The sequence below is a fragment of the Anguilla rostrata genome, chromosome 13, assembly GCF_018555375.3.
Source record: "Anguilla rostrata isolate EN2019 chromosome 13, ASM1855537v3, whole genome shotgun sequence".
Taxonomy (NCBI): Eukaryota; Metazoa; Chordata; class Actinopteri; order Anguilliformes; family Anguillidae; genus Anguilla; species Anguilla rostrata.
Window position 1 is genome coordinate 24,106,306 of NC_057945.1, and position 25,319 is coordinate 24,131,624.

At 44.5% G+C, this 25,319-nt stretch overlaps 1 protein-coding gene across 3 annotated transcripts in view; it reads left to right on the forward strand.

Moving 5' to 3' along the window:
* Positions 1-8,324: 8,324 nt before the first annotated feature.
* The window catches only part of dnah1 (dynein, axonemal, heavy chain 1), a 41,537-nt gene continuing 24,542 nt past the window's right edge, over positions 8,325-25,319 (forward strand). For 2 of the 3 annotated variants that reach the window (XM_064305438.1, XM_064305440.1), the window contains exons 1-30: positions 8,325-8,413; positions 9,274-9,497; positions 10,041-10,113; positions 10,843-11,017; positions 11,291-11,447; positions 11,622-11,754; positions 12,116-12,271; positions 12,780-13,032; positions 13,435-13,592; positions 13,977-14,188; positions 14,432-14,730; positions 15,212-15,362; positions 15,648-15,841; positions 16,002-16,227; positions 16,330-16,449; positions 16,929-17,011; positions 17,706-17,847; positions 18,295-18,450; positions 18,830-19,028; positions 19,342-19,595; positions 20,237-20,449; positions 20,800-20,964; positions 22,015-22,136; positions 22,280-22,385; positions 22,801-22,980; positions 23,354-23,494; positions 23,867-24,030; positions 24,332-24,445; positions 24,533-24,721; positions 25,144-25,249. In XM_064305438.1, the coding sequence (XP_064161508.1) occupies positions 9,294-9,497; positions 10,041-10,113; positions 10,843-11,017; positions 11,291-11,447; positions 11,622-11,754; positions 12,116-12,271; positions 12,780-13,032; positions 13,435-13,592; positions 13,977-14,188; positions 14,432-14,730; positions 15,212-15,362; positions 15,648-15,841; positions 16,002-16,227; positions 16,330-16,449; positions 16,929-17,011; positions 17,706-17,847; positions 18,295-18,450; positions 18,830-19,028; positions 19,342-19,595; positions 20,237-20,449; positions 20,800-20,964; positions 22,015-22,136; positions 22,280-22,385; positions 22,801-22,980; positions 23,354-23,494; positions 23,867-24,030; positions 24,332-24,445; positions 24,533-24,721; positions 25,144-25,249 (4,845 nt within the window). In that variant the 5' untranslated portion in view covers positions 8,325-8,413; positions 9,274-9,293. The remainder of the gene's footprint in view (positions 8,414-9,273; positions 9,498-10,040; positions 10,114-10,842; positions 11,018-11,290; positions 11,448-11,621; positions 11,755-12,115; positions 12,272-12,779; positions 13,033-13,434; positions 13,593-13,976; positions 14,189-14,431; positions 14,731-15,211; positions 15,363-15,647; positions 15,842-16,001; positions 16,228-16,329; positions 16,450-16,928; positions 17,012-17,705; positions 17,848-18,294; positions 18,451-18,829; positions 19,029-19,341; positions 19,596-20,236; positions 20,450-20,799; positions 20,965-22,014; positions 22,137-22,279; positions 22,386-22,800; positions 22,981-23,353; positions 23,495-23,866; positions 24,031-24,331; positions 24,446-24,532; positions 24,722-25,143; positions 25,250-25,319) is intronic. The other variant, XM_064305439.1, reaches the window with a different exon arrangement.

A 25,319-nucleotide genomic window follows, 5' to 3' on the forward strand; every position in this document is an offset into this window, starting at 1 on the left:
CTAGGCATATGCGACAAGGGCGGTCGCAAAGGGCGCCATCCACTGGATAGGCACCAGATAAATCCATGATTTTTGGCCCTCGGTCCCCAATCACACTATTGATTTTGATTATAGCTTTTTTTTATAGCTCATATAATAAAGTGGGGGGCATTGATTTGGAAAATATTTAATCATCAGTCACGTTTAATTAAAAATATCTAACAGTTACATGTGCTAAATAAATATGCAGTTTAAGTTGTACGGTTGTCACCTGATGTAAGTAAGGCAGGCTGAATAAGGTAGGCCTGGCATGTGGCTGGTTAGGAAGGTTCTCCACACAGTTCAGCATGCCAGGGTGCAGCTACCACGTTGACAAGCAATACGGTTCCTGTAGATCATCTGAGCTAATTTAGCATCTGTCTGTGTAGCTGTAAGTGGACATGTCAAAGGTCAAGAGTGTAGATCAAAGGGGGCACTGGCTCAGGTTACACAAGCTGGGGGATTTGTGCCATATCATGCTGACAGCAGGCGTGGGTGGGGGGCACCTTGGGACGGCTAATTCTTGGTGATAGTGAAGGGAATTCCTGCCTCAGACGGGAATTTGATGACAGTTCGCAACACAGAGCTGCTTTCACACAGCTACTGTCACCAGGGTGGATATTATGGTTTACAGTACAGAGCAGATCCTAATGGCCATAAATGGGAAATAGTTTCTCAGCCTGTCAGGTAGAAGGTGGTGAAGGAGCATAAGGCCACAGGGGCCTCACAGATTAGAAATCCCTGCACAACCCTTTTACTTTTTGGTCCTACCTGGCTGGGCTTGCCAAGACAACCAACATATTGCCCTTGTTCCCAACCACTTCCATGCCACTTTGCAGGAATTGGGACTGCACCTACCATGTCCTGCCTGTTGGTCCTGTGTCTGTTTTATTGTCCTTGTTTCATCAATTAGATCTGAGTTCGTTTTTCAAAAATATTATGAAAAGTGAAAGATAACATAATATAAGAGAAACGAGGGGATCAGTAGCTCAGGTGAGGGGAATGTGACTCAGGGAAGCTAAGAAACTCCAAACAGGCGGCCAAAGCACAACAGTCAACAACAATGTGTCAGTTACTCTAATGCCCCAGCCCCACTGGCCACATAGCTACGGACTTTGTTTTTTTTTTCCAGTTAGGCTGAAAGGTTGGTGTGTGGATGCACCTGTGTGTGAGTGTAGAACATTTCATGAATGTGTCTATGCATGTATGCAGACGCTTGCATATGTAATTGCTTGTTCATTTGTAAAGTAGAGAACGTGTGTGTGTTTGTGTGCATGTGCGCGTGTGTGTGCATGTATTTGTGTGTAATAGGGATAACTGAAGTGAATTCCTTTGATCTGAGTGGATGAATGACACAGATTAAACTGTCAGGCAAATGGCTGGTGGAGGCCAGATGAAGCAAAATGACAGAGGAAAGCTGCCATGAGACCCTGGGCTGGCTGCCAGGGTAGTAATGTGCTGCACGTGTGCGTGTGTGTGTGTGTGTGTGCACGTTGGCATACTTGTGTTTGCATGAGTCTCTGTGTGTGGTTGTGTGTGAAAGCCAGAGCAAGAGGAGGGGCCCATCTTTAAGGTTTAAAACCTTTACGTATGGTTTCACATCTTCTTAATTTAAAAATTCTTAGCTTTGTTGAAAAATGGCTGGAATTTTGAAAATGGATGAAAGCACGTTTTTATTGAAGATTTCTGGGGTGATTGGCAGTAGAGGAGCATGCCTATGTAACTGAACACCCAGATAATGTCCAACCGAGACCATTACCCCTCCTTCATACACATGTCAATCAGACAAATTTCAAATCACGCATAGATGCAGTCTATGGATTTTGTCTAAGAGTAGACCTGCATTTTTCTATTTTGTGCGACAGTTATGAAGTTTTAACTTTACAAGTAATTTCAGTGCTAATTCATTTTACATTGTATTGCACTGTTTATTTAACAATTATTTTTGACCTGTAAGTACAGTATATTGAGTATATTTATAATGAAAATGAAAATACTTGTTGTCTAATAACATTTGTGCAAAAATGTTTTGATCACTGCTTTTTCTTTGTTGGAATTTGTATGGGTAGTGTCACAGCAACAACTTTTGAAAATGATAGTTATAGATATACAGTATCTGTGACTTCAGTGGTTCTCAAACTCTAAGCTTGCAGCACTTAATTTTGCTTAAAAAGATTTTGTGTGACTCATCCCCTTTTTAAATTTCTAAAATGGCTACATGAACACTTTAGTAAGTGTTTAGTGCGCTGAAAATAATTTCACATATATCTCTGTATAGGTAATATCACATTGCAAGAACATCAGTGAATAACAGGTATGGATAATATATTTGAATACATGGTGCAATTTTGTCATAGTGGCAAATTTCTGTGCACAAACACATTTGATGAATTTCTATATTTCATTTCCAGTATATATGATTATAGTACTTGATACTTTAGCCACAGGCGCCTCTACTTTAGCCGCTTACCAGTAGTAAGTATATGTTTTGCAACAAAGTGTTCCCTTCATTAGATTTCTGACCTTAAAGATGTCCCCCAATATTCCCTATATTGATGTGCCCTTGCATTATTGCCCCCTTGTTTTGGTGGGCCCTGAATTAGCCATGCCCCCTGTTGGTATCCCTAACTAGCAGTTCCCCAGCAGTGCCCCAGTACAGCATTGGGTCTGTGACGGGGGTCTGGGAGAGCAGAGGGAGCTTCTTACAGATCCAGCGCCTGCTCGCTGTTGGCAGAGCATATTTCTTCTTTACGATCACGCGGTTTTTAGATCTTCAGCTTTACATGCAGTTTGCTCCCCTGTTAAAATTCACAGGGAGAAACGAGGGAAGCGAAGAGGAGGAACCAGACAAAGCTGCGTTAGCGGGCTATTGCTTCATCCCGCCACATACCTTTCCCTTTCCAGTCGCCACTCCTCCTTTAAAACCCAGCTTTTAACGAGCATGCTTAGTGTTCGCCTGTGACTTGCCTTGACCCAAAACAGCCACTTCAATATCCCAGGAGTTGGGAGTTTCAATCAAAATGGACTCCCTGCCCTCGTTAGAAAGTAATAGCTCATAGAGATGGCTTCTCACAACTCAGGAGTCTTCTCTCATAAAAACTGGTAGCTACTGTGTACCAGTGCGACAGGATGACATTAGTCTCCTTGGCAGTGTGTAGGTAAACCAAAACCCCAATGCACTTTTATTATTATTTATTATTTATTATTTTATAGTCATACGTATGACAGGGTGGCTTCTCAGAGTGGCAGCAGTAGTCATTTTTTACAGCATTTTTTAAGACAGGAGAGATATTGATGTTTCTATAGCTTGTGTGTGAGTATTGGTGCTAGCCAGTGTGAATATTCTCAGAGTCTGCTTGATAAGCATATGTCTATCCATGCATCATGCCTGCCCACTGAAAAATCATACCTTCATTTTGCAGAAAGCTTGTAGACAGTTCTTCACTATTAAGCGCAATTCTCACAGGCCGAGGCCATTACTCCCTCTATTGTTTTCAGGGGAATGCTTGCGACTGAGTATTTTGAAATGAACCACAACCTCCACGGCCGCACTGCCACCTCTCACAGGTCAACTTTTGTCACTTGTTCACTTGATGTAAAAATATACAGCCCCGTGTTCAGTATGAGAGTATGTGATTGCCATCTCAGTGTGTTCAGTGTGAAAACTTCAGGGTCTCTGGCTGTTCTCTGTGGGGTCCTTCTGGCCTGTCACTGTGCTAAATGCAGGAGCATATTAAGAGTCTAATTATGTTTCAGTGCTAAAACATCAGGCAGCTGCATAGAGATGACATCTGCTACATCTGCAAGGTTTAAAAACATGGCATTATACCATCGTACCTCCATTTTGAGTTTTACACCCTCACTGGTACATACTTTAAAATAGTGACAGAATAAAATGAATGGGCTAATAGTTACAGTACTGGAGAGCTATTTCAAAATGTTTCTCAATGACTTGAAATATAAAGCCTTCATTGTTCACATCTGTCAAGTTACACTTCATTTATGATTTCGCTCACATGGATTTTTGAGGTGTGCCTTAAAAGAAGCTTCCATCTTTTCTAGTCAGTATTATACAGTCTCATACACTGAAATTCTCTGAGAGGCTTGTATTACATTTCTCATAAAAAATCCCTGAACAGACCCAATTATTTAAAAAACAACATGACACATGAACCCAGACAGGAGCTCCACCTGTAGATCCAACAACAAGACACACTTTGGATCAAAGCAAGCACCCAAATTGTGCCCTAGGTCGCGCACATGTGCTCCCATAAAATCATTCTACTGTAGCAACAGTAGTTACAGAAGTGATATGGTTTCAACAGTCTATGGAATATGGAACTGTCATAAATGAACAAATGATTGGTTTCGACCTAGGATATTCAAACCCTGGGTCCTCACAATTGCCACCTTTAAACCACTGGCTAAAATTATTGTGCTGTCTGGATTCTGTTTGGATTCTTCTATTTTATTATGCATGAAAATTTGGACTTTTCTTGCCTTTATTAAATGTGTTGCAAATTAGTGTCTGTGTTTAGTTGTCTCACTGTGTTTCACTGAATGGTTGTGTTTGCAGTATGATTGGCTATCTCTGCATATGGCCATTCCTGGGAAGAACACTCAGGGGATGGGAGAGTCCATAGCTTCACAGAACTCCTTTACCAAAACAGCACAGCTCGTTTGCATGAGGGAACATCTGGGTGTCAGGAGCAGCTAAACATAGAAACACACATGCTGTTCTCATCACTGTAAATGTTAAGTTTCACTCAGACATGTGTGATCTCCCAACAGTAAAACGCTGTGTGTGTGTGCGTGTGTGTGTGTGTGTGAGAGAGAGAGCGGGAGAGAGAGAGAGAGAGATATGGAATAGGCAGAGGAATGGATGAAAACAGGGTGAGAAAGGTGTGGGAGGGGTGGGTATATTAGCTCTACCTTCTGTTTTCATGCCTGGCCTTACGCCAGCCACTTTGTTCATGCGATTGAAGAAGTGGATGGATCAACGAGGCAGGGGTTTTAATCAAGGCTGCATAGTAGGAGTACCTAAATGTGCATCTGTTCAGCAAGGTCAAGGATCAGTGCAGTTGAAGCCACATACCTGCAATGCACTGTGCTGCAATGTTAGCCCTCACCATCAGAGACTTCATACACTGCTGACATGTTTAATCTCCACAAAAGCTTGCTCCCTTACCTCAGTGACTTTACTTCACTGGCTCTCAAACTCTGAGCCCATCACACTTAATGTGGGGATATGTTTTGTGTGACCCACTTCTTTTTTAATTTGAATTTTATTTCTAAAACAACAACATGTCCACTTTAACAAGTGTTCAGGTTTTACTGCTCTGAATGTCTATGTGAACTATACAGTAATTTATTTCAAGTATATGTCACAGTCTGCATCAATGACCTCACATCGCCTAGCAGTGGGACCTGATTTAATAACCACCAGCATACCTTATGACATAACAATAACTTTTTTTCCATTGAAAAATCATCCTTTAGAAGGAAACTGGCTCTGGAAAGTGAATGTACTTTTAAAAATCCGGTACCAAGGAAAAAAAGGCACTCTGTCTCTAAGTGAAAAAATTGATGAAAAGCCAATTTTTAACATGGAGACAGAGTGCCTTGGCCTTTTTCCTTGGTAGCGCACTGTTTTTAGTTTATTCATTTTCCAATGGCACTTTCTTTCTCAAGGACTGTTGTTCAGCACTTGTCTACCTGTCTTTTCAATGACTAACTGTAGTACCTACAGCAGCACTTATTTTTCAGTTGTCCTTCTGTTGTCCTGTTGACATTGCTAGGGGGTCCCACAGGGATTCATCTTTGGTCTACTACTTTTTTCATTGTACATGCACCTTCTTCATAAAGCACCTAGTGGTCCTGGTATTCATTTTTATTGTTGAGCCGATGCTACACAGTGCATCTTGGTGTCATCTGAAGATAAGAGCTCAGTTAACTCTTGAGAAAAATGTATCTCAGACAGTGAGATAGAGAACAAGACTGAGTGAGTGTGTGAGCGAGGGATGTATACATATACATTATTCATATACTGCAAACACAAAATTCAATACAACTGCCAATCGCAAAACACAAGAAGTGCAGAATAAAATGAAATTCACTCACCAGGACATTTCCTACTGGCCCAGAGATCAAAGGGAGCAGCTCCACAACAGCAGTAGTACAGGTAATGATATCATGAACAACCATCAAAAGAGACATGTCAGTATATACATTATGATCAAAGTGTTGTTTGCCCTATTGTTTTGGTTATCAGTCATTGTCTTGAGGGAAGTTCTGGGTTAGGGGTTTATGAATGTATATAAATGTCACTTTCCTTACTTTGTCGCAAATTGACAGTGATTTAACCTCACTTACCAATCCTCTGTTATGCTTAATAACAAGCCTGGTGACCACTGGCAAAGATATAATCTGATATAATGTATCCGCAAAGGCTAGTTAACCAAAAAATGCTTTCTCATTCAAATTCAAGATTTCTTTGATTTTATCAGCGATTGGTTTGGAAACTCGGAAGCAAGTGGGGAAATTAACTCATGCAACTTCTGGAAATTAGAGGTGATTTGTGAATGTTTGTCACCTGAGGAATGTACATCTGGTTGAGTGAGATATGATTGGCATACAGCTGGGAAGTGAAACTAATGATACGACAGAGCTTCTGGCCAGTGGAGCCAGGGTACCCTGTAGTTTGGTTATTTTCATCTCAGTATTTATTTGCTCCGTTCATACCCCTATAAAATTGCTTTAAAATACACAGCAGAATGTAAGGGTGAATATTTAAGGAAGCATCACATTGCAGCATCTTGCTTATTGGAACAATAGCAATAGTGCTGTTCTAAGGAATCAAACCTTCAACCCTCTGGCTAAAAAAGGTTAGGGTGCAAACGCTGGATTCCCAAGTGAGGCTCTGTCATTGCACCCTTGAATATATTTTTGAATGTGAATTTCTTCAGTAAAAACCCAGCTGTATAAATTCTAGCTGTTAGGCCACCTGGATAAGTAGGTGTACCAACTAAATCATTATGACTATCATTAATAATAATGGTAATAAATCAAGCCCTGCTCCCTAACAACAAAACCACATTGCCAACCTGTTCATGTGTATGTTATTCCTTGTCCCTGCAGGAAACACCTGTAAATATTCATGTGCCTCATTAAACAGACTTAGAGGATCCAGGTTCAGGCAGATTTTTGGGGCTGTGTGTGAAATGTCTGTGATCTCCAACAGGAAATGAGGCAGGAGACATCACCCTGTGACGCACCCGCGTGGGAAGCCAGGAAAGAGCCTGGACGGGTCACAGCACAGCACTGGTTACAGAACATGAAATCTACAGGCTTTCTGGTGATCAACACCACCATCATATTTGCCATAATCATTTATATGATCACTGGGGTATTAACTCATGGAAGCCTTTTGGAGACAAGCATTTAAGCAAGATCTGCATGTTGCTCTAAGTTGAAGTCTCTGGGTTGCCTGAATGGCGAAACCTTTCCATTATTCGCACCTGCGAAATATATCTTGTCCGCAGAACTAATGTATAGCCTCGTGCCATAATTCTCTCTCTAAATCACTTCCCTCTTGTGGTGAAAATAAAGCAATGCATTAATTTCACCACAACAAAGCTTTGATCATTTGCAAAAGGAAGGTTGCTCTTCCTCTTAAGCAGTGTTTTGCTACAGCTTTTCCTTGCCACTCCGTTACTCTCTTAGTTAAATTGGTTATTGGTTTTGAGAAATACCAAACCAATAGTTGTAAGTCAAAAGCCTTTGAGTTATAAGACTTGATATACTAATGTAGCTAACGTTTGTCTTTACCATATGCTTGTTAAATATCGTTTATTTATTTTCTAGGTTTTAAAAAATGTTTTTCAAACGTATTGGTTTGTTTTTCCTGATCAACTGAAGCGTGTTTTTGTTTGTTTTGTTTATTTTACTACGTAACATAATCTAACTTTTGGGTGTAGGCTTCATTTAAAACATCACATCTTTACTTGTAGAAACACTTTTTAAAATCATATAGTTAGGGTTAGTGTCTAGTGCCGTACAGCGTCCGTTTCCATTTCTAAACCTTTCTCGAGTCAAGCTCCGTCTGCTGCCAGTAGGCTAAATACCTCTCAAATCAACCTTCAGAACATAATGAACAAAAACAATAAAAATGCATTATTTCTTTTGTTTCTAAATTTACTAAATCAAGTTAATAGTGATCCATCTCTAACCGTCCCCCCTTACTGAGTTTGCTACCTTTCGCGCCCCTGCATGTAGAATAGTACTACCCTAACAACCGTTGCCGCGTCCTCCCCTCTAGTTGGAAACAGAGATTGTAGGAAGGCAGAAGTTGGGTAATGTTAATGTTCCTACTTGAGATGTCATTTACTGTTTGAAGGTACGTGTTTTGTGTGATAAAACAGGTGAAGCGCATTGTAGAAACACCTCCTAACTTATTTATTTTGTTTATTCTAACGTGAGCTGATAAATTGTTCCGACTGACGTTGACGTTAGTTGACAAGCTCGGTAGCTAAATTAGCTTCAATAATTAATGTTTATTAGCTGACAATAACATCCAGGTGAGCTAGATATAAGTTAACTAACGGACATTAACTCCGTAGATATTGCAGCCGCGTTTGTAAACAAATGTCAGATTATTTATTTCGTTTTATTCGCTCGGATTGATACGTTAATTTGAACGTTCCAAGTTTGTTTCGGTTGGTTATTTTTTATAATGTCAGAACCACATAAAGTTAACGATAGCTGGACAGATAGCGAATTAGTTGTAACTTAAGGACGTATAAATCGCCATTTGAGCTTCGTCATTTTAATTAACTTTGGTAAAAATAGTCTTTTCAAAACGTTAGGTAATCTTTGTCACAAAAGTTGAACTTTTTGTATTACATGGCATCTGTTGCGGTAACCACAAAACAGCACCTTGTTCAGTGTAAAATCACCTGCAGCGAAGTAACATTACATTTTAGGGCATAATTGTGGTCATGTACTCTGACATATGAGTTAATTTAATACGTTTGCTGTTTACAATTCTCATCTGGTTAATCTATAAATTTAAATTAATACATTAGTGAGTGACTACACAGTCATATTTATAATTTATAATACAACTTTGAATACAGTACACAATATTGTAACTCATTTGAGCTGTCAACCTTTCTCTGCTGTGCAGCTTCACAAATGCATAGAGATCCATATATCCATGACACCACTTCTTTCCAATTATGAACTGTGTTGTGGTAGCTGCAGATGTTTTCCTGAAGATGGAGCAGAAACAGCCACACAAAAGCCGCTCCCAGGGATGGGGTGGGCTTGTACCACATCCCCCACGCAAACCTGTTGAGCGCAAGCTGACCCCCTCGTGCAGTCACAGGACTAAGCTCCCACCGATCAGGACTTACCCTGTCATTGAGGAGAAGGGGTACTATTCCGAGCTCCTTTCCACAGAGGCCAGCTCTCAACTGCCGGTAAACACGTGTCCCTGCACGCATGCACACACACGCACACATGCGCCCATATTCATGCACACTTAACACATAAACACAAACACACAGTTGCATGCATATCACTATACAGATACAGTTAGGTGCACAAGATTTATGACAGATAGCACCATTAACTGGTAACCCACTGATGCTTCCCTTAACAGTTCATTTCTCCCACAGCCTTTTCCCCTTCCTCCCTGTCCTCGTGACGACAAGTGTTCCCAGTGTGTTATTTTGAATTTACCAGCTCTCAAATAGTAATGGGTTTCAGTTTTGTTCATTTTTGCTCTGGATTACTTTGATATAACAAGCTCTTACAGTTCTACGTGTCATTTATTGGTAGAGGGGGAGCCAGTGATGTGGAGGCAAACATGCTAACACAAGGACTTTCATTTGCCATCCTTTTAATTAGTGAAATGTCTGGGGACAGAGAATTCATTAAGTGAAGTGAAGTGCATACGCTTCATTGTCCCTTGTTTGGTTGTTGAAAGTGACTATCAACGTTTGTTGTCTTTACTTTTGTAGCCCTGTACCCAGGGACCAGAGACCCAACAGAGTTTGCTGTGCCAGGCGGGATATGAGTCCAACACTCCCAAAGGTGAGACTACAGTGTAGTGTAGGTGTACCTTTGCTGCCTGTAGGATGTGCTTATTGGTTATTTCATGAAGTATGCAATGGACCAATATAGTAGTGTAGGGATGATTGCCAAGATATTACTGTAGAGATGTATCTCTGAGACGGGCAAGTCTGTTGTTCTGCTGCATCCTGCTGCTTGATTTTTGTCTTTGAATCAGGGCATTGCAGTACCCAGAAGAGCTCATTGGCTCTGGGCTCATACATCCTAATTGCTAGCTCTGGAATACTTTGCTTTGAATCCTGAGCAGCATAATGGCAATGCCTTCACCACAAATTCATTTTTTCAACGGGGACACCATGGTATTTTTGTCAGTGTTGTGCAAAAAATCTTGTGGGATTATCAGGAACAGCAAAGTTTTTTATTTTTATAACAGCATATCATTATGGTTTGGACACATGGAATTTTGAGTCAACTTTGTTTGTTATTTAGTTGTAAGACATCTGCACTATAGTGTATGAGTTGCATAGTGGAACATCTTTGCTCTGACTTCAGTTTAAGCTAGACCTAGAATTTCCGTGACGCAACAGTGAAGGATATCAAATCCTGTTAGTTATTTTTCACCTCACAGTTTTCTGAAATAGCACATTTATCTTGTACAGATCATATTGAACTTTAGTCATTAGTGTGTCTTAGGGCAGGGCTTGCCTCCTTGAGTGAAGGCCACTGAAATGCTTACTCTCTGTTCCCCAGTGACCACCTTTAAGACCCCTGTGGCCTTTGAGGACCTGTTGGCCAAGGACAGACATGGGCCGTCCACTCAGCGCCTGCTGCAGACAGACTTTGCCCCGGGGGGTTACACCGCCAAAGTCCAGCTGCCCTTCAGCTGTCAGCCTGGGGAGCTGCCCCGCAAGCTGGAGATTGAGAGGTGAGCCACTACCCCCCCCCCCCCCCCTTATAGAAAACAATATTGTAGGTTTGGCTCCAACATCACTTTAAAACCGGTCCGGCGAAAGCTGAACTAGGTTTATGCTTTAACATTTGATAACAAAAATAAGCGGTTTGAGCATGAGTGCACAATACAATTAAATTCATATTCATCTGTGTATGATCTCAGAACTGATGTTAGAAAAACACACGCATGCACACAGGTTTTAATGAAATTACATCAATTTGAAAGCTCTTCATGAATTTCTTACAGGCGAAGACGGACGTACATGAACTTTGACATCGACCAGCTCCTGAAGGACATGGGCATCGACTCGGGTGATCTGATGCTCAGACACCAAGGCTACGAGGAGGGTCAGAGCGGCCCTGAGAACCTTGGTCGGCCAGTGTTCAACTACCTGCCTTTGGAGGTGGGCTTATGTGGCCGATCAAAATGGAATGACGGAAACAGAAATGTGTTTTATCAGCTACAGAAAACTCCTTCAGATCTGTAGCACTGCTGTTACTGTTGCTGAAGCCCTTTTCAAAGATGGCGTGGAAAGCACTTCAGACGCAAAGCGTTTTACATGGGCTGTACCCCTCAGGTCTTTGACAACGAGGAGTTTGATGTCCGCACCCCAGAAGACTGGCTGTCCCTGGGCTATGAGGAGGGGACTCCTGACCGCAAACCTGTCCCTGCCAAAGCGCTTCTGCCCAGCAGGGACGATGTGCCGCAGGGTACTGTACTCTGCTCTGTGAGCGGGGCTGCTGAACATGATCTGCTGTGTGGTGTACATTTCCCAGCGTATCAGCTGTTTTGGATGTCCCTCTCGCTCCGCATCTCTACCTTTTACTTTCCTTTTTCCCCCCTTTATGATTGATCTCCAGTCGGTGGCCATAAGTAACCCTCAAGTAAACTTGTCTTTTTAGCCAAGCCTGGCTCCCAGGCTTTAAGCCCAAGTAGAAATGCATTGCATTACATTCATTCATTGCATTTTTTCAAATGCAATGGACTGTGTTTTTCAGTAAATCTCTTTTAATGCATAGCTTTTATCCTTCAACTGAGCTTTTTGCCTCTTTTCCCTTCCTGGTTCTGTAGACGACCCGAAGAGGCTGAAGTACTGTTGGCAGCCCGTTGGAGTTCTGGACTATGACCCAGAGAAGCAGCTGTACCTGGTGCACAAGGCTGACTGCAACCGAGTCAGGGATGCAAAGGGAAACCCCGTGGTTATCTGCGGGGGCCAGGAAGCTAAAGGTGAGCTAACGCCCACTGCCGTCTTCCTCACTCCATGTCCTCCCAGAGCGAGGCATGGCAAATCTTTCAGGCTGAACCATTAATCCCAAGAGTTTGACTATTAGAAAACGAGAGTGATGTTTTCTCAGTTTGGTCATGCATTTCAGGATGTCCATGGTGTAGTACACCATACAATAAAGAACATCTCTATTCAATATCTTTTTGTATATTATCGGTTTTTGGTGGTAAGATAAAGGCTCAGCCTGTAGCTAGATGTAGCTAAACCTACCCATCTCCATCGATACAGGTCCTGTCTGCTCAATTGAATAGTCTTGCTAATGCTGATCAGCTTTACTGGCAAAAGTGCTAGGCATTGTGATGTCAAAGAAAACGAATATTGGCCATGAATTTGTCATTTAAAAATAGTTAATAATGACAGTTATACCCAGAAAAGCAATGGCACGTTCTAACTTTTCAAGGTGATGAGATGCGTACTCTCTGTCTCTCTCTCTCTTTCTGCCCCCTGTAGATGTGGGCGAGCTGCAGCCTGGTCAGTACTGGGTGCCCAGGGTCCGGCTGAACTTCATCGCTGAGGACCCGCGCGTGTTTGCCCAGCGGGTGCAGTGGGCCCAGCGCTGGCGGGAGAACACCGAGGCTCTGCTGCTGTACCACCTGGCCGTGGACTGCATGCCCGTGTGGAGCGGCTCGCCCTCCCTGGACCCCGCGTGCCTGAGCCGCGTCAAACAGCACGCCCTCTCCACTCCCGGGCTCAAAGTGCAGCTGTGAGTCAGGCCGCTTTACTCCCGATTCACTCAGAATATCAGCTGTGTGTGAGTGTGTGTCTGTGTGTGTGTGTGTGTGTGTGTGAGTGTGTGTGTATGTGTGTGTGTGAGAGTGTGTGTGTGTGGGTGTGTGTCAGTGTGTGTGTGTGAGTGAGTGAGTGAGTGAGTGTGTGTGAGTGTGTGTGTGAGTGAGTGAGTGTGTGTGTGTGTGTGTGTGTGTATTAGTGTATGTGTGAGTGAGTGAGTTAGTGTGTGTGTGTGTGTGTGTGTGTGTATTAGTGTATGTGTGTGAGTGAGTGAGTGAGTGAGTGAGTGAGTTGTGTGTGTGTGTGTGTGTGTGTGTGTGCGTGCGCGTGCGTGTGTGTGTATGTGTGTGGGTCTGAATAGTGCTGTTGCCTGCAGGCTGCGGGAGTGTGTGAGCCGTCTGGAAAGTGAGATCAGTCTGGAGTACGACCGCACCATGAACCGCATCAACTTCGACAAGGTGGTGACGACATGTCCAGAGGAGTTCTCTCACATCACCCTGCCGCAGCGCGATCCTGAGCAAGTGCCTGAGTCGGGTAAGAGGAGCACTGCACGCAGACCACTGGGGATGCCACTAACAAATCAAGGGTGGACAACATTGGTCCTTTTCAGCTGCTGGGAGTGATAGTGTTTGTTGTCATGAATTTCCTCCCAAGAACCTGTATTATATGTATTTTTTGTTTCTATATCTAGATTAGAACCAAATTGTATTTATTTTTACTGACATGAAAGGGCAAAAGATGATTTTTGGCTTGTTTGCTGATAACACTGTTTTCAGGCATCTTCTATATTCTTTAATTGCGGACCTTTTTCTTTTCAGTAAAATTGGCTCTTGTTTCAAACTCTCTGGTGAGTTCAGTAGGTTCTTGTTTTTTGTAATGATGTGAGCAGCACTAGTTCAGGCTTTGTCTTGTCCCCAGGCCTTGTGCCGGTTCCAGACTACCCCTTACAGCAGAACCGGGCGTCGTTCATCCGCAAGACTCTGCTGACCAAGCCAGAAGTGATTAACGTGCTGTGCAACGTGCGTGTCCAGTGCAGCAAGGTGGCGGCCATGAGTGTGTTCCACATTCCCTTCACCAAGGCCCTGCGTCTGGATGAGTTTGAGCTGGCGCACTCCCAGACTCAGTCTCAGGTACCCCACAGATGACCGTCTTTCAGCCAGTCCCCTCATCCCCCCCATCTCTTCTCACATCACTCCATTATCTCTTTATGTCCATTAATCTCTCCCCTCATCCCTCGGTTTTCGGCATATCACTCCATCCTCCACTGCCTCTCTACACCAATCTGTTACTGATACTATCTTACTAATAATAATAATGCCTGGCATTTATATAGCACTTTTCTCACTTGTACACCACACATCTGTGCTCTGCAGCTGCAGCTGTTTCTGAGGGACACCTGGGTGCCCTCGCTCTGCTCCTCCATCCGCTACAGCCTGCAGGACGAGAGCATGGGCTGGTTCTGCCTGTCCGAGTCCAGCTGGGAGGTGTACCGCCTGTCCAAGATGTACTGCCTGATGTCCCAGATCCGCTTCAGCCTGCAGGACTCCCTGCGCTTCCTGGTGCAGGACTCGCTGGTCGGCCTGGGCAGGCTGGTGCTGGACGCCTGCAACAGCATACTGTCCCTGCCCGAGGACATGGTGTGGGGGCCCGACCTCATCAACAGCCCTTACAAGTGTGTGTGCTTCTCCCCTGCCAGCCCTTCTCTCTCTCTCTGCCTCTGTCTCATCATTAGCTGCAGGAGGAGTGCATAGGTTACAGTCTGTCTTTTGCTGTCTTCTTTCTTACGGTTGGTGAAAGAGGTGTGTTTTTAAAAGTTGAAGCCTGCATATTAATGTTACCACCAAGCTTATGTGTGAGAGATAATAGTTCTATGGAGGCTGCAGTATACAACAGTGAAACAAAATGACAAGCCGACAGGGCTCGTTCAAAAACCAGTGCCAACCTTGGAATTTCTTTGCCTCGATGGTGACAGCTGCTGAAACACAGAGATAGAATAAAAACGGTATAAAAATGGATGTAAAATATATAATACGGACGTGAGTGGGCGGGGTTGAGGACGGAGGAGGAGACTTCTTTGATTGTAAACACAGGACCACAGCAAGGCTAAAATCCTGCACAGTATGCCTTTAAGAAAGGAGCTCTTCTCTCTGCAGACCCACAAAGTACCCAATGTTTTTGGTGGACCTCGTCCTCGACCAGACTGGAGTGCGCTACAGCACTCCCCTGGAGAACTTCGAGGCCACCGTCGTCAGCCTGTTTGACAAGGGGATTCTTGTCACACACAACTTGCCACAGCTGGACAAGGTGACGTCTTCTCATTGTGGCTAATGTGATCATGATTGCACTCTTGTCAGTGATTTACTTTTAAATGATTAATGGGACGTATGTTTCATTAGCCCTCTGTACTAAGCTGTCCAGTTTAATTAATGAATAGGTATGTCTGTATTGCAGCTTGTAGTGCAATGAAGGGTTTTATCTTTGTGTCTGAATTTGTTAGGGGAGTATGTGCCTCGGGGGCCCAGTTTGTTATGGAGGGGTGTGTGCCTGTATCTCAGTTTGTAACTGAATGGGCCTGTCTCTCTGTCTCAGTTTGTGATGAAGCAGATGTTCATCAGCGGAACCCCCCAGCTACAGTCTGTCGCGCTGTGGGAACCAGCAGTAGTGGAGATTCGGGAAAAAATTCGTACTGCCCTGCGCAAGGCCACCGTGCCGCTTAAGGCTTATGCCCGCGAGTATGAGCGGCACTTAGAGGTGCACAACAGTGACATCGCAACCTACATCAAGTAAGGAAACAACGTCATATGCATCTGACTCACACAGGGCCATGACGTTGTCTGCACAGCTCTTTATTCAGATAGGGCAAGAGTGCCTATACTTGGTTTGGATAGGGGAATGATATTGTGTATTATTATTAACATATACTTTGATGGTTTTTCTGTGCAGGGCTCATAGCAAGCCAGATCAGACACCACAGGAGATAAAGGAAGAGGTGGATAAACACCTGCAGGAAAAGTATCGCCTGGACCACACCCTCCCATCCTCCATTGTCATTGGACCCTTCTTGGTCAGCGTGGAAGCCACACGCCAGAGTCTGTCCAGCAAGCGCCGTGGCCTGGCCAACGCTGTGCTCGACCAGTTTGCCTTAAGGCTACGCCAGCAAGTGGATGATGTGGGTTGTCTGTGTTTGAGTGTGTGTGTTGTGCTTTCATGTTTATAACCTTGTGTGTATTGTGCCAATGTTTTTGTCCTGTGCATGTGTTTCTTATTTCAGTCATGCGCGGAGTGTAAGGCAATCAGCATGAAGCTTTTTGACAAACCTAACAGCATTGAGGAGCTGACAGAGAAGCGTGATTGGATGAAGCTGATCCCAGAACAGGTCAAAGGTCAAGAGGTATGGCATGGACCCATACCTGGGGCACCTGTGCAGCTGGATTATCTGCTATTGTGTGGACTGGCTTGAACACACTGCATGACTAGTTTTGTGTCTGAGTCCAGGGTTTTTCCTGCACAGACAATTCTGTGGCGGCTACCTCGATCAAATTTTGTGTCGCCTCCACAAAATTCTGAGCGGTGTTGGCATGAAAAAACTGCAATGTAACTGCAGTGTCGGCATTACTTTGATGTGGCGCTTTATCGTAATAAGCACAATGCACCAGGAAAGACATTTAATGTTCTCAACCCGTGGTGCCACCAGCCCATGAAACCCTGTGTGATCATGATTTAACTACCACCGCTTCCTTATTTTAAGTCAGAAAAAATCCTGGAGTCATACTGTAGAAACTTGAAATGAATTTGACTGGTGTAACTATGTCCTTCTCAGTTTGATTGATAGTTATTGTACATTCAGATTTATTCTGTCGTGTTTTGAAGGAGTTCATTTCCAAAGTCGTGGCTGATTATGAGTTAATCGACGAGTTCTTTTACAACCTCTCTGATGGAGACTTCACTGCAAAGTAAGTTGAAAAGTATCCAAGCTGGCCCATAAGCTCCTTTTGTCTGCTAGTGTGAGTATGAGTCAATGAGAGGGAAGGGCTTGGTGCTGAGTGTGTGTGTGAGTTTGAGAGAGGGTGAGAGGTACCCTATGCTAGATACAATACAATAAAAACAAACGGAAATTTGGACGACATACAATTAACCCCTTTGCGCAAGCCCCCTAGTGGCCAGGACGCTGGTGCTGGAACAACAAACTCTGTGTTCTAGCTTTATTATTGGACAACTATGCCAAATACATGACAACTATGCCAAATATGGAGTTTCTGAGTGCCAGAATTGTCATGTAACTTGTCCATTTAAGAAGCACCCACCTCCCAGTGTCATCTGCAACTAGCGTTTCTCAGCATTCAGGACTAGCTTGAGGCTCATTAGAGTTTTTGTATAATATTAAAAGCAGTCTGTTGGTTGGAGAATGTCTGATGGAGGAATGGTGCTGAGGAGTAGAGCACTGTGTCATCAGCATAAAAATGCTGTAGGTGTGAGACGTGAGGGCGTATGCGTGTGTTGAATTGTGAGGGTGTGGGAGGGTGAATCTTAGTGTTTGAGTGGGAGTGTGAGGGTGTGTGTGTGAGAGTGTGAGGGTGAATTTGTGGGTGTAATTGGAAGTGTGAGTGTGAGACTCGAGAAGGGCACTGAACACACACTTCTGCGCAGATGGACTGCAGTTGGGTGGCCTTACAAGGTCCTGACCCAGATGGAGGCGGTGAAGATCCAGCATGAAGAAGATGAAGAGCGCTTCCACAAGATCCAGCAGGTGGACCAGAACAACTTCCAGGAGCGCCTGGATTCCTTACAGGTGAGCTGTACACCTGGATACATCACTGCTCTCCAAGGTAAAGACAGTACTGTATAGAGTCTGTTTTTTCTGAATGAATTTTTGTGTATAATAGTCTTCATGGTTCTTATTTAATTTCATATCAGGCACAGAAATTTAGTTTTACCCTTTGAAGAGTTTTGTTTTTGGACATGTATTTTTGGTATATATGAATGACCAATCTGTCATTTTCTTGAATGTATGCCACAAACTGTGACATAAGGGTGCTTCTTGGGAGTGATTTCATAATCTTCTGCTTTGTGTAACTAGTTGATGTAGTATCTTGTTTGCACACAATCATTGAGCACACTATTTTCCTGTTGCTGCTCTTACCATAGTGAATGTTCCCTGTATTTAATCCTGTGGAGCCCTGGGCTTTGTTGCATGTAGCAGAATTTCCCAGTGATCCTGATCATTCCACCTTCCCAGATGCTGGTGGCAGGGTTTTCCGCCTACACGGATATTGAGCGCACCCATGAGATAGCCAATGAGGTGCGACGTGTCTCAAAGCAGCTGAAAGAGGCCCAGGGCTTGGCGCAACTCTACAACAACCGTGAACGTCTCTTTGGCAACCCAATCACCAATGTGAGCTTGCGCTCCTCTCTCCTCTCCCCTCTCTCCATGGTTCCCAACAGCCCAATCAGAGGGTACTGCACCCAGATCTTCTCATTCTCTGACTACTCCTGCTGAACGGCAAGAGCACTGAGGGGCTTAATTGAACCAGTCCTTGCTACTTAATTATAAGTAAAAGCATAAGACCTGCTGCTTGTTATGTGCACATAGACTTAAATCCAGGTTGGGGGGAAATCATAGTTTTTTGCCAAAGGTATTACCGAATATGAAGGAGCCCATCTTCCATCCAAATAGACCATGCATTGGAATGTTTAGGTGAATGCAGACACTCCAAGCCACTAAAGCAAACAGAGTCCTTGTGCTGAGTGTGTGCTGTGCTTGCACTGTCCAGTACGACCGCCTGCAGAAGCTCACCCGCGATTTCCAGCCCTTCCGCGACCTGTGGACCACCACCTCTGATTGGGTACGCTGGCAGGAGAGCTGGCTGAATGACCCCCTGTCCATCATCGACCCAGAACTGCTGGAGCGCAACGTCAGTGAAACGTACAGAACCATGCACAAGTGCATCAAGCAGTTTAAGGACATTCCCGGTGAGTGTCAGTTAAAACATAGGGAGCTGGAGAAAAGGCTCATCCAGGTTTTCACAACTGTCTTTGCTGTTATTAAGTCACATCATAGTCTGGTTTTCAGTTGCTGGTTTTCTATGACTAATTCAACCCCTAATGTAGCCACTGTTTCTGTAGCTACATTTCTCTGCCTCCATGTTCACATCTTCTGTGTATTGTCCAATATGAAGCACTCATCCCCTCCTTTTGCACTTTGAAGGGGCTTTAAATGTGCTTGAAGTGGTGGCAGAGGCAGGTGTGTTTGTGCTAACCCTCCTTCCCCCCTGGATGCTCACAGCCTGCCAGAACGTAGCGACAAACGTGCGGGGGAAGGTGGAGGACTTCCAGCCGTACATCCCCCTGATCCAGGGGCTCCGGAACCCCGGGATGCGCACTCGGCACTGGGAGGTGCTGTCCGAGCGCATCAGCATGAACGTCAGGCCCAAGGCCAACTTCACCCTCGCCCGCTGCCTGGAAATGGGCATGCAGAGCCACGTGGAACACATTGCTGCAGTGGCTGAGATCGCGGGCAAGGAGTTTGCCATCGAACAGGTGAGCATCCAGCTTTGAGTCTTCAGCTCTCGCTGTTTATCCTGAGATGTTGGTCAGTGCCACTCTCCTATAGGAGTGACTTAGTGGTTTTTATCCTGTATGGTGTAGACCAGGGGTGTCCAGTCTTGTCTGAAAAGTGCCTGTATGGGTGCAGGTTTTTGTTTTAGTCCAGCTCAGATACCTGATTAGTTAGCTTGATTAGTTAATTAGTTGAATCAAGTGTAGTAGTACAGGGCTAAAACACCAGCCCTTTTCAGATAAGATTGGGCACTCCTGGTGTAGACCTTTTAGAAACAGCCATGAAAAGCAATAACAAAACAAATGCAATTGTGCTCAAATTGTATTTGATTATTTTGTAATGCTTTAGGGCTAATTTGGATACAGTAATCTTTGTTTAAGGACTTAATTTGACCTTCATGCAGAATCACGCAGAATGTTGTGATCAAGCTGTTTTATATTTTTGTGTTTGGTGTGTGTTTGTTTTTATTGTGTGTGTGTGTGTGTTTGTTTATATGTCCCTCTTTGTGTCTCTATGCCTGTGTGTTTGTCCTTGGGTGTCTGTTTGCGTGTTTTTATTGCCGGCGTGTATGTGTCTGTTTTGCATGTGTGTGTACATGTGTTTGTGTTTCCCGGTCACCTAGGCACTGGATAAAATGGAGCAGGAGTGGTCCTCCGTGGAGTTTGATGTTATGCCCTACAAAGAAACTGGCACACACATCCTGAAGAGCCCAGATGAGGCCTCCCAGCTGCTGGATGACCACATTGTCATGACTCAGAGCATGTCCTTCTCACCCTACAAGAAGCAGTTTGAGGAACGTATCAGCACCTGGGAGAACAAGCTAAGATTAACCCAGGTACACTGTTCTTGGGGGACTGGTGAGCTGCCTAGCCTTGGGGATCCAGCAAATCTAAGTATTTGTTGAGTAGTGAGTCATAAAGTTAAAACAGAGGGGTGTATTGGGGAAACATGATTACTGTTTGCCTTTTGGGTGCATGTCCTCTCTCTGACTTCTTTTAAGAGTTTGTCAGAAAATAATTCTGCTTAACTGAGGCATTCTTTTCACTTCGTATCTGCTCATTTCCTTCTGTTGTGTTGTTCAGTGCTAACCTAGTGTGAATGTTGTTCACGTTGTAGTCATCTATTAAGATGGCAAGAGCACTGTGAATGCGCTGATAATGGCTCTCTGGTTCCCCCTGCTGACAGGACGTTCTAGAGGAGTGGCTGACCTGCCAGCGCTCCTGGCTCTACCTGGAGCCCATCTTCAGCTCTGAAGATATCAACCGGCAGCTGCCTGTGGAGGCCACGCGGTACCAGACCATGGAGCGCACCTGGCGGAAAGTCATGAAGAACGCCTTCGAAAACAAGCAGGTGAGCCCCAGCTACTAGGGGGCCTTGTGAGCTCCAGACAAGCACAGATTTATCAGCAGCCAGTGATAAGCCAATGAGATTTTAACCTTTTTGTGAGCTCTGGTCCTGCAAAGAAACTGGAAGACCTTGGACTCTGTACAGTCACATCTCTTTATGTCCCCAATAAAAGCTGCGATAGTTCATTTATGCACATAAACAAGGGTGAAAATTCACTGGAATGTTTGCTCATAGTGTGGGCACTGACTCTTAGTCGTCAAATGAGACCTCTACATTGGACTATAGGGCTCTGCTGAAACCCACCGCACTGGCTCTGTAGCTACTCCATCCCCTCCCTACACAGAAACAAGTGTCATACCCAGAAACATCCCAAACACATTTTAGAAGAGGAAATGCAGGCAGAGGAGCACCGATTCAGCAAATGTGCGCAAAGACAGAGACTGTCCCACTGTCAAAGATATGGCTATGCATGGTTATTTTATTAAAAATTTTTTAAGGTAATATTTTCAAGGTAGAAATCTTGCATAGTATGCCTTTAACTAACATATTTACATGATCAGTCATTTTTTGCCAATGCTCTTCCCTAGCTTTGGAGGCAGCGGTGTTGCTTTTTGCCATTACGATAGTTTTATGTTCTTTGTATCTGTCCATTACATCCGTCCGTATCAGTATTTTTTTCCACAGGAAAGAAATACGCTTCTTGAGTACTATTGGCTCATTGTTGCAGACACTGACCCTTTTTTGGGAACACACACAGAGGTTGATTAACAAAGCCTGTGTTCACTTAGCAAGCTGGTAACCACCTTTATGATACTGGTTATGTCCATTTGAGATTGTTAGGTTTTGTCATGCCTGCTAACGCAAAGAAATCCTGGGTATGTTAAGCCTTCTTCATAGTATACCCCCTTGGTGCTGACCTTGGGTTCATTCCAGTCGTTTATGGAATGTCTTCCATTGGGTGGAGCTAAGGACTGAGGAAAGGACACAAGGAAGAGATGCAAGGAGTAAAAGCAAGGGAATTGGAATGAACTTCATGTGTTGCCCGTGCCCCAGGTGATCAGCCTGTGCCCGGATCCCCACCTGCTGGAGAGTTTGAAGAACTGCAACAGGCTGCTGGAGCAGGTGCAGAAGGGCCTGAGCGAGTACCTGGAGACCAAAAGAGGGGCCTTCCCCAGGTATGGCCTGTAGGGGGCACACAAACACATAGTGACCACCCTCTAAATCAGTTTTAAGCCCAATTTTCAGTGTTCTTTTGTTTTGTCTTTGTTGTTCTTGTCCGTATCACTTGTCAAACTTCACTGTATGAAAATTTCTCTAGGTTCTACTTCCTGTCAGATGATGAGCTACTGGAGATCTTGTCCCAGACCAAGGATCCCATGGCAGTGCAGCCCCATCTCCGCAAGTGCTTTGAGAATGTTGCCAAGGTATAACACTCATGTATCTTTCTTTCTGTCTCTTTCCTATTATGTTATTTAGTGTTTCCAAAGGAAAGGTGAAAATAATGGCAATCATTAATTAAGGTCTCTGGGTTGGTGGGGGAAGCGATATGGCATTAAATATCTTTTTCTTTCTTTCTCTCCACTTCTGTTTCTCTCATTGCTCTTTCTTCCTCTTTGCTCTGCCTCTTCACTCATCAGTCTCTCTCCTCTTTGTTTTCTGTACTACTGAAATACAGTATGTCTCAGAGGACAGACCTGTTTAGTTTTAGTAAGTTGTAGCTAGTGTTCCCCAGGATCCTGTTGTAAATCAGCCTACCTAACAGGGCACATTTGTAATGGTGCGATCGCCTCCTCGCTCCGTCCCATTCAACATCTCGCTATACCATGTCGTGTCCCACAGCTGCAGTTTCAGTCAGACCTCCTCATCACACACATGTACTCCGGGGAAGGGGAGGAGGTCCAGCTGTTTCTGCCTGTGATGCCTTCTGGGAATGTGGAGGACTGGTTACGGGAGGTGGAGAAGTCTATGAAGGCCAGCCTGAGGGACAACATTGATCGCTCCCTTCAGGAGTACCCAGAGGTCAGGCTCCAAATGGAAAATAAAACAAAGAAGTCTGTGCTAAATCTGGAAATGTTGTTATGCTAGAAAGCGAGACAAATGAGGCAAAAGCTCTGGACCGTCAGTCTTTTTTAGGGTGTGAGACAGAAGAATGCTCTACAGCACAGTTGAACGACTTAGAAAAATAGGATAGTGTGACTACCAGCAGCAACAGGAAATTCTAGCTCTCTCGATCGTCCATCAGCTTGCTTTGACCCTGTTGCCGATTACTCGTATCACAGTAGTTGAAAGCCAGCAGGTTGAATTTTTTAAAATATAAATGGCAATAAATTATTAGGTTTTTCCTACATCTGTCTAGCTTCTCACATCTTCTGTTTCTTCTCTCTTCCCTCAGAAAGCACGCACAGAGTGGGTACTGTCCTGGCCTGGGCAAGTGGTCATCGCTGGCTGTCAGACCTTCTGGACCCTGGAGGTATCTGAGGCACTGGAACAGGGGGACCTGGCCGACCGGCTCTTCCCCCAGTTACAGACCCAGGTACCCTGGACGTCTCTGTACGCCTCCGTGGATACAGATCCACTTGGGTGGATGGAGCAAAGCACTGTTGTCCCCCTATGAACATAATAAAGATTTTGATCATGATGTATATAGAGGATGTGGAAATGTCTGAGCTCAATGGACTTGCAAAAAGACATAGGGATGAACATGTTTACGATCATGGATGGACACAGACAAACATCCGTGTTTCAAATGATAATGATTTGGCAGAAATGAGTGATGGCAGATCAGACTAGTAGGCTATCTGAAGTCCTGTGTGTTGTGTGTAAATCATATGAGATGTGTATAAAGTAAAGTATAATGTATAGTGCTTGTTGTGCATAACTGCTCTTGCTTGCGTTACCCTGGCAGCTGGGAGACTTGGTGCAGCTGGTGAGGGGTCGGCTGTCCTGGATCCAGCGCTCCGTCCTCTCGGCCCTCATTGTTATTGAGGTGCACGCCAAGGATGTGGCAGCAAATCTGGTCGAGGAAGGCGTCTCCAGCGTCAACGACTTTGAGTGGATCAGCCAGCTGAGGTCAGGCAACCTCCCATCTCAGCACAAAATCAGCATTTTCCCTGTATCCCACAACTCTTCTATCTTCATCCCTCAGTTCATGTTTATTATCACCTAAAAGAAAGGTGATAAATGACATTGACATTAGTGAGTTTGTGCACCCAGAGGTTAAAGTATCAAAAAAAGAGCAGTACACAGAGACACACACACACACACACCTCGCATGCAGGGCAGTTTGTCTTGCCATACATTGACTTTGGGTACCTCATTTTGGTGAGTTTGGGTGAAAGCTGTGTCCATTTTTTTTGGTCAATTTTCCCAGGTATTACTGGGCACGCAATGACTTGTATGTTCGGGCAGTGAACGCAGAGTTCCTCTATGGCTATGAGTACCTGGGCAACACAGGCCGTCTGGTCATCACCCCGCTAACAGACAGGTACAGCCCTGGCCTCACAATGCCTCAGTGTGCCCTGGATATCCGAGTACATGTAATGAGCTCCCTGCCCCTCTCGCCCACCCAAAGGTGCTACTTGACCCTGACTGGAGCGCTGCACCTGAAATTTGGTGGGGCGCCAGCCGGACCCGCAGGGACGGGAAAAACCGAGACCACCAAGGACCTGGGCAAGGCTCTGGCTATCCAGACTGTGGTCTTCAACTGCTCAGACCAGCTGGACTTCATCGCCATGGGAAAGTTCCTGAAAGGTTTGGCCAGGTGAGATCCTGCTACACCCAGAAAGTGGTGCTATAGGGAGTAAATTCTTTGTAAATATGTGTCCTATATGTCCTACAAATGCACCATTTGAGTTTGACGCAATTGCAATTTTGTTGTGCTTGCACAATAAAGTTTTTGAATTGAGGTGTACATTGCATTTCATTATTGCTGTTCCATGTTGAGTTTCTATATTAGATTTTAGATTTTTTGGAATCCAAAGCACATAATGCAACATGTTTCAACTTCTGTGAGTTTTCCTGGGAACAGTTCATCCTTAAGCTTTAGAAATGCAGACTGGTGTCATAGCCTATGATAAGAATGTTCTGAGATGGTCTGTCAAAGTGTTTGGGTGTGTTTGTAGTTTTGTCACCAGCAGTGTGCTGTCCGTTGTGTTTGTTTCCCAATCCCCCTTCTCCCTGCAGCTCTGGGGCGTGGGCCTGTTTTGATGAGTTCAACCGTATCGATGTGGAGGTGCTGTCTGTCGTAGCTCAGCAGATCACCACCATCCAGAAGGCCCAGCAGCAGAGAGTGAGTAGAGCAGCTACATACACACGCACACATGCACACACAGACACACACTCACGCACACACATACATA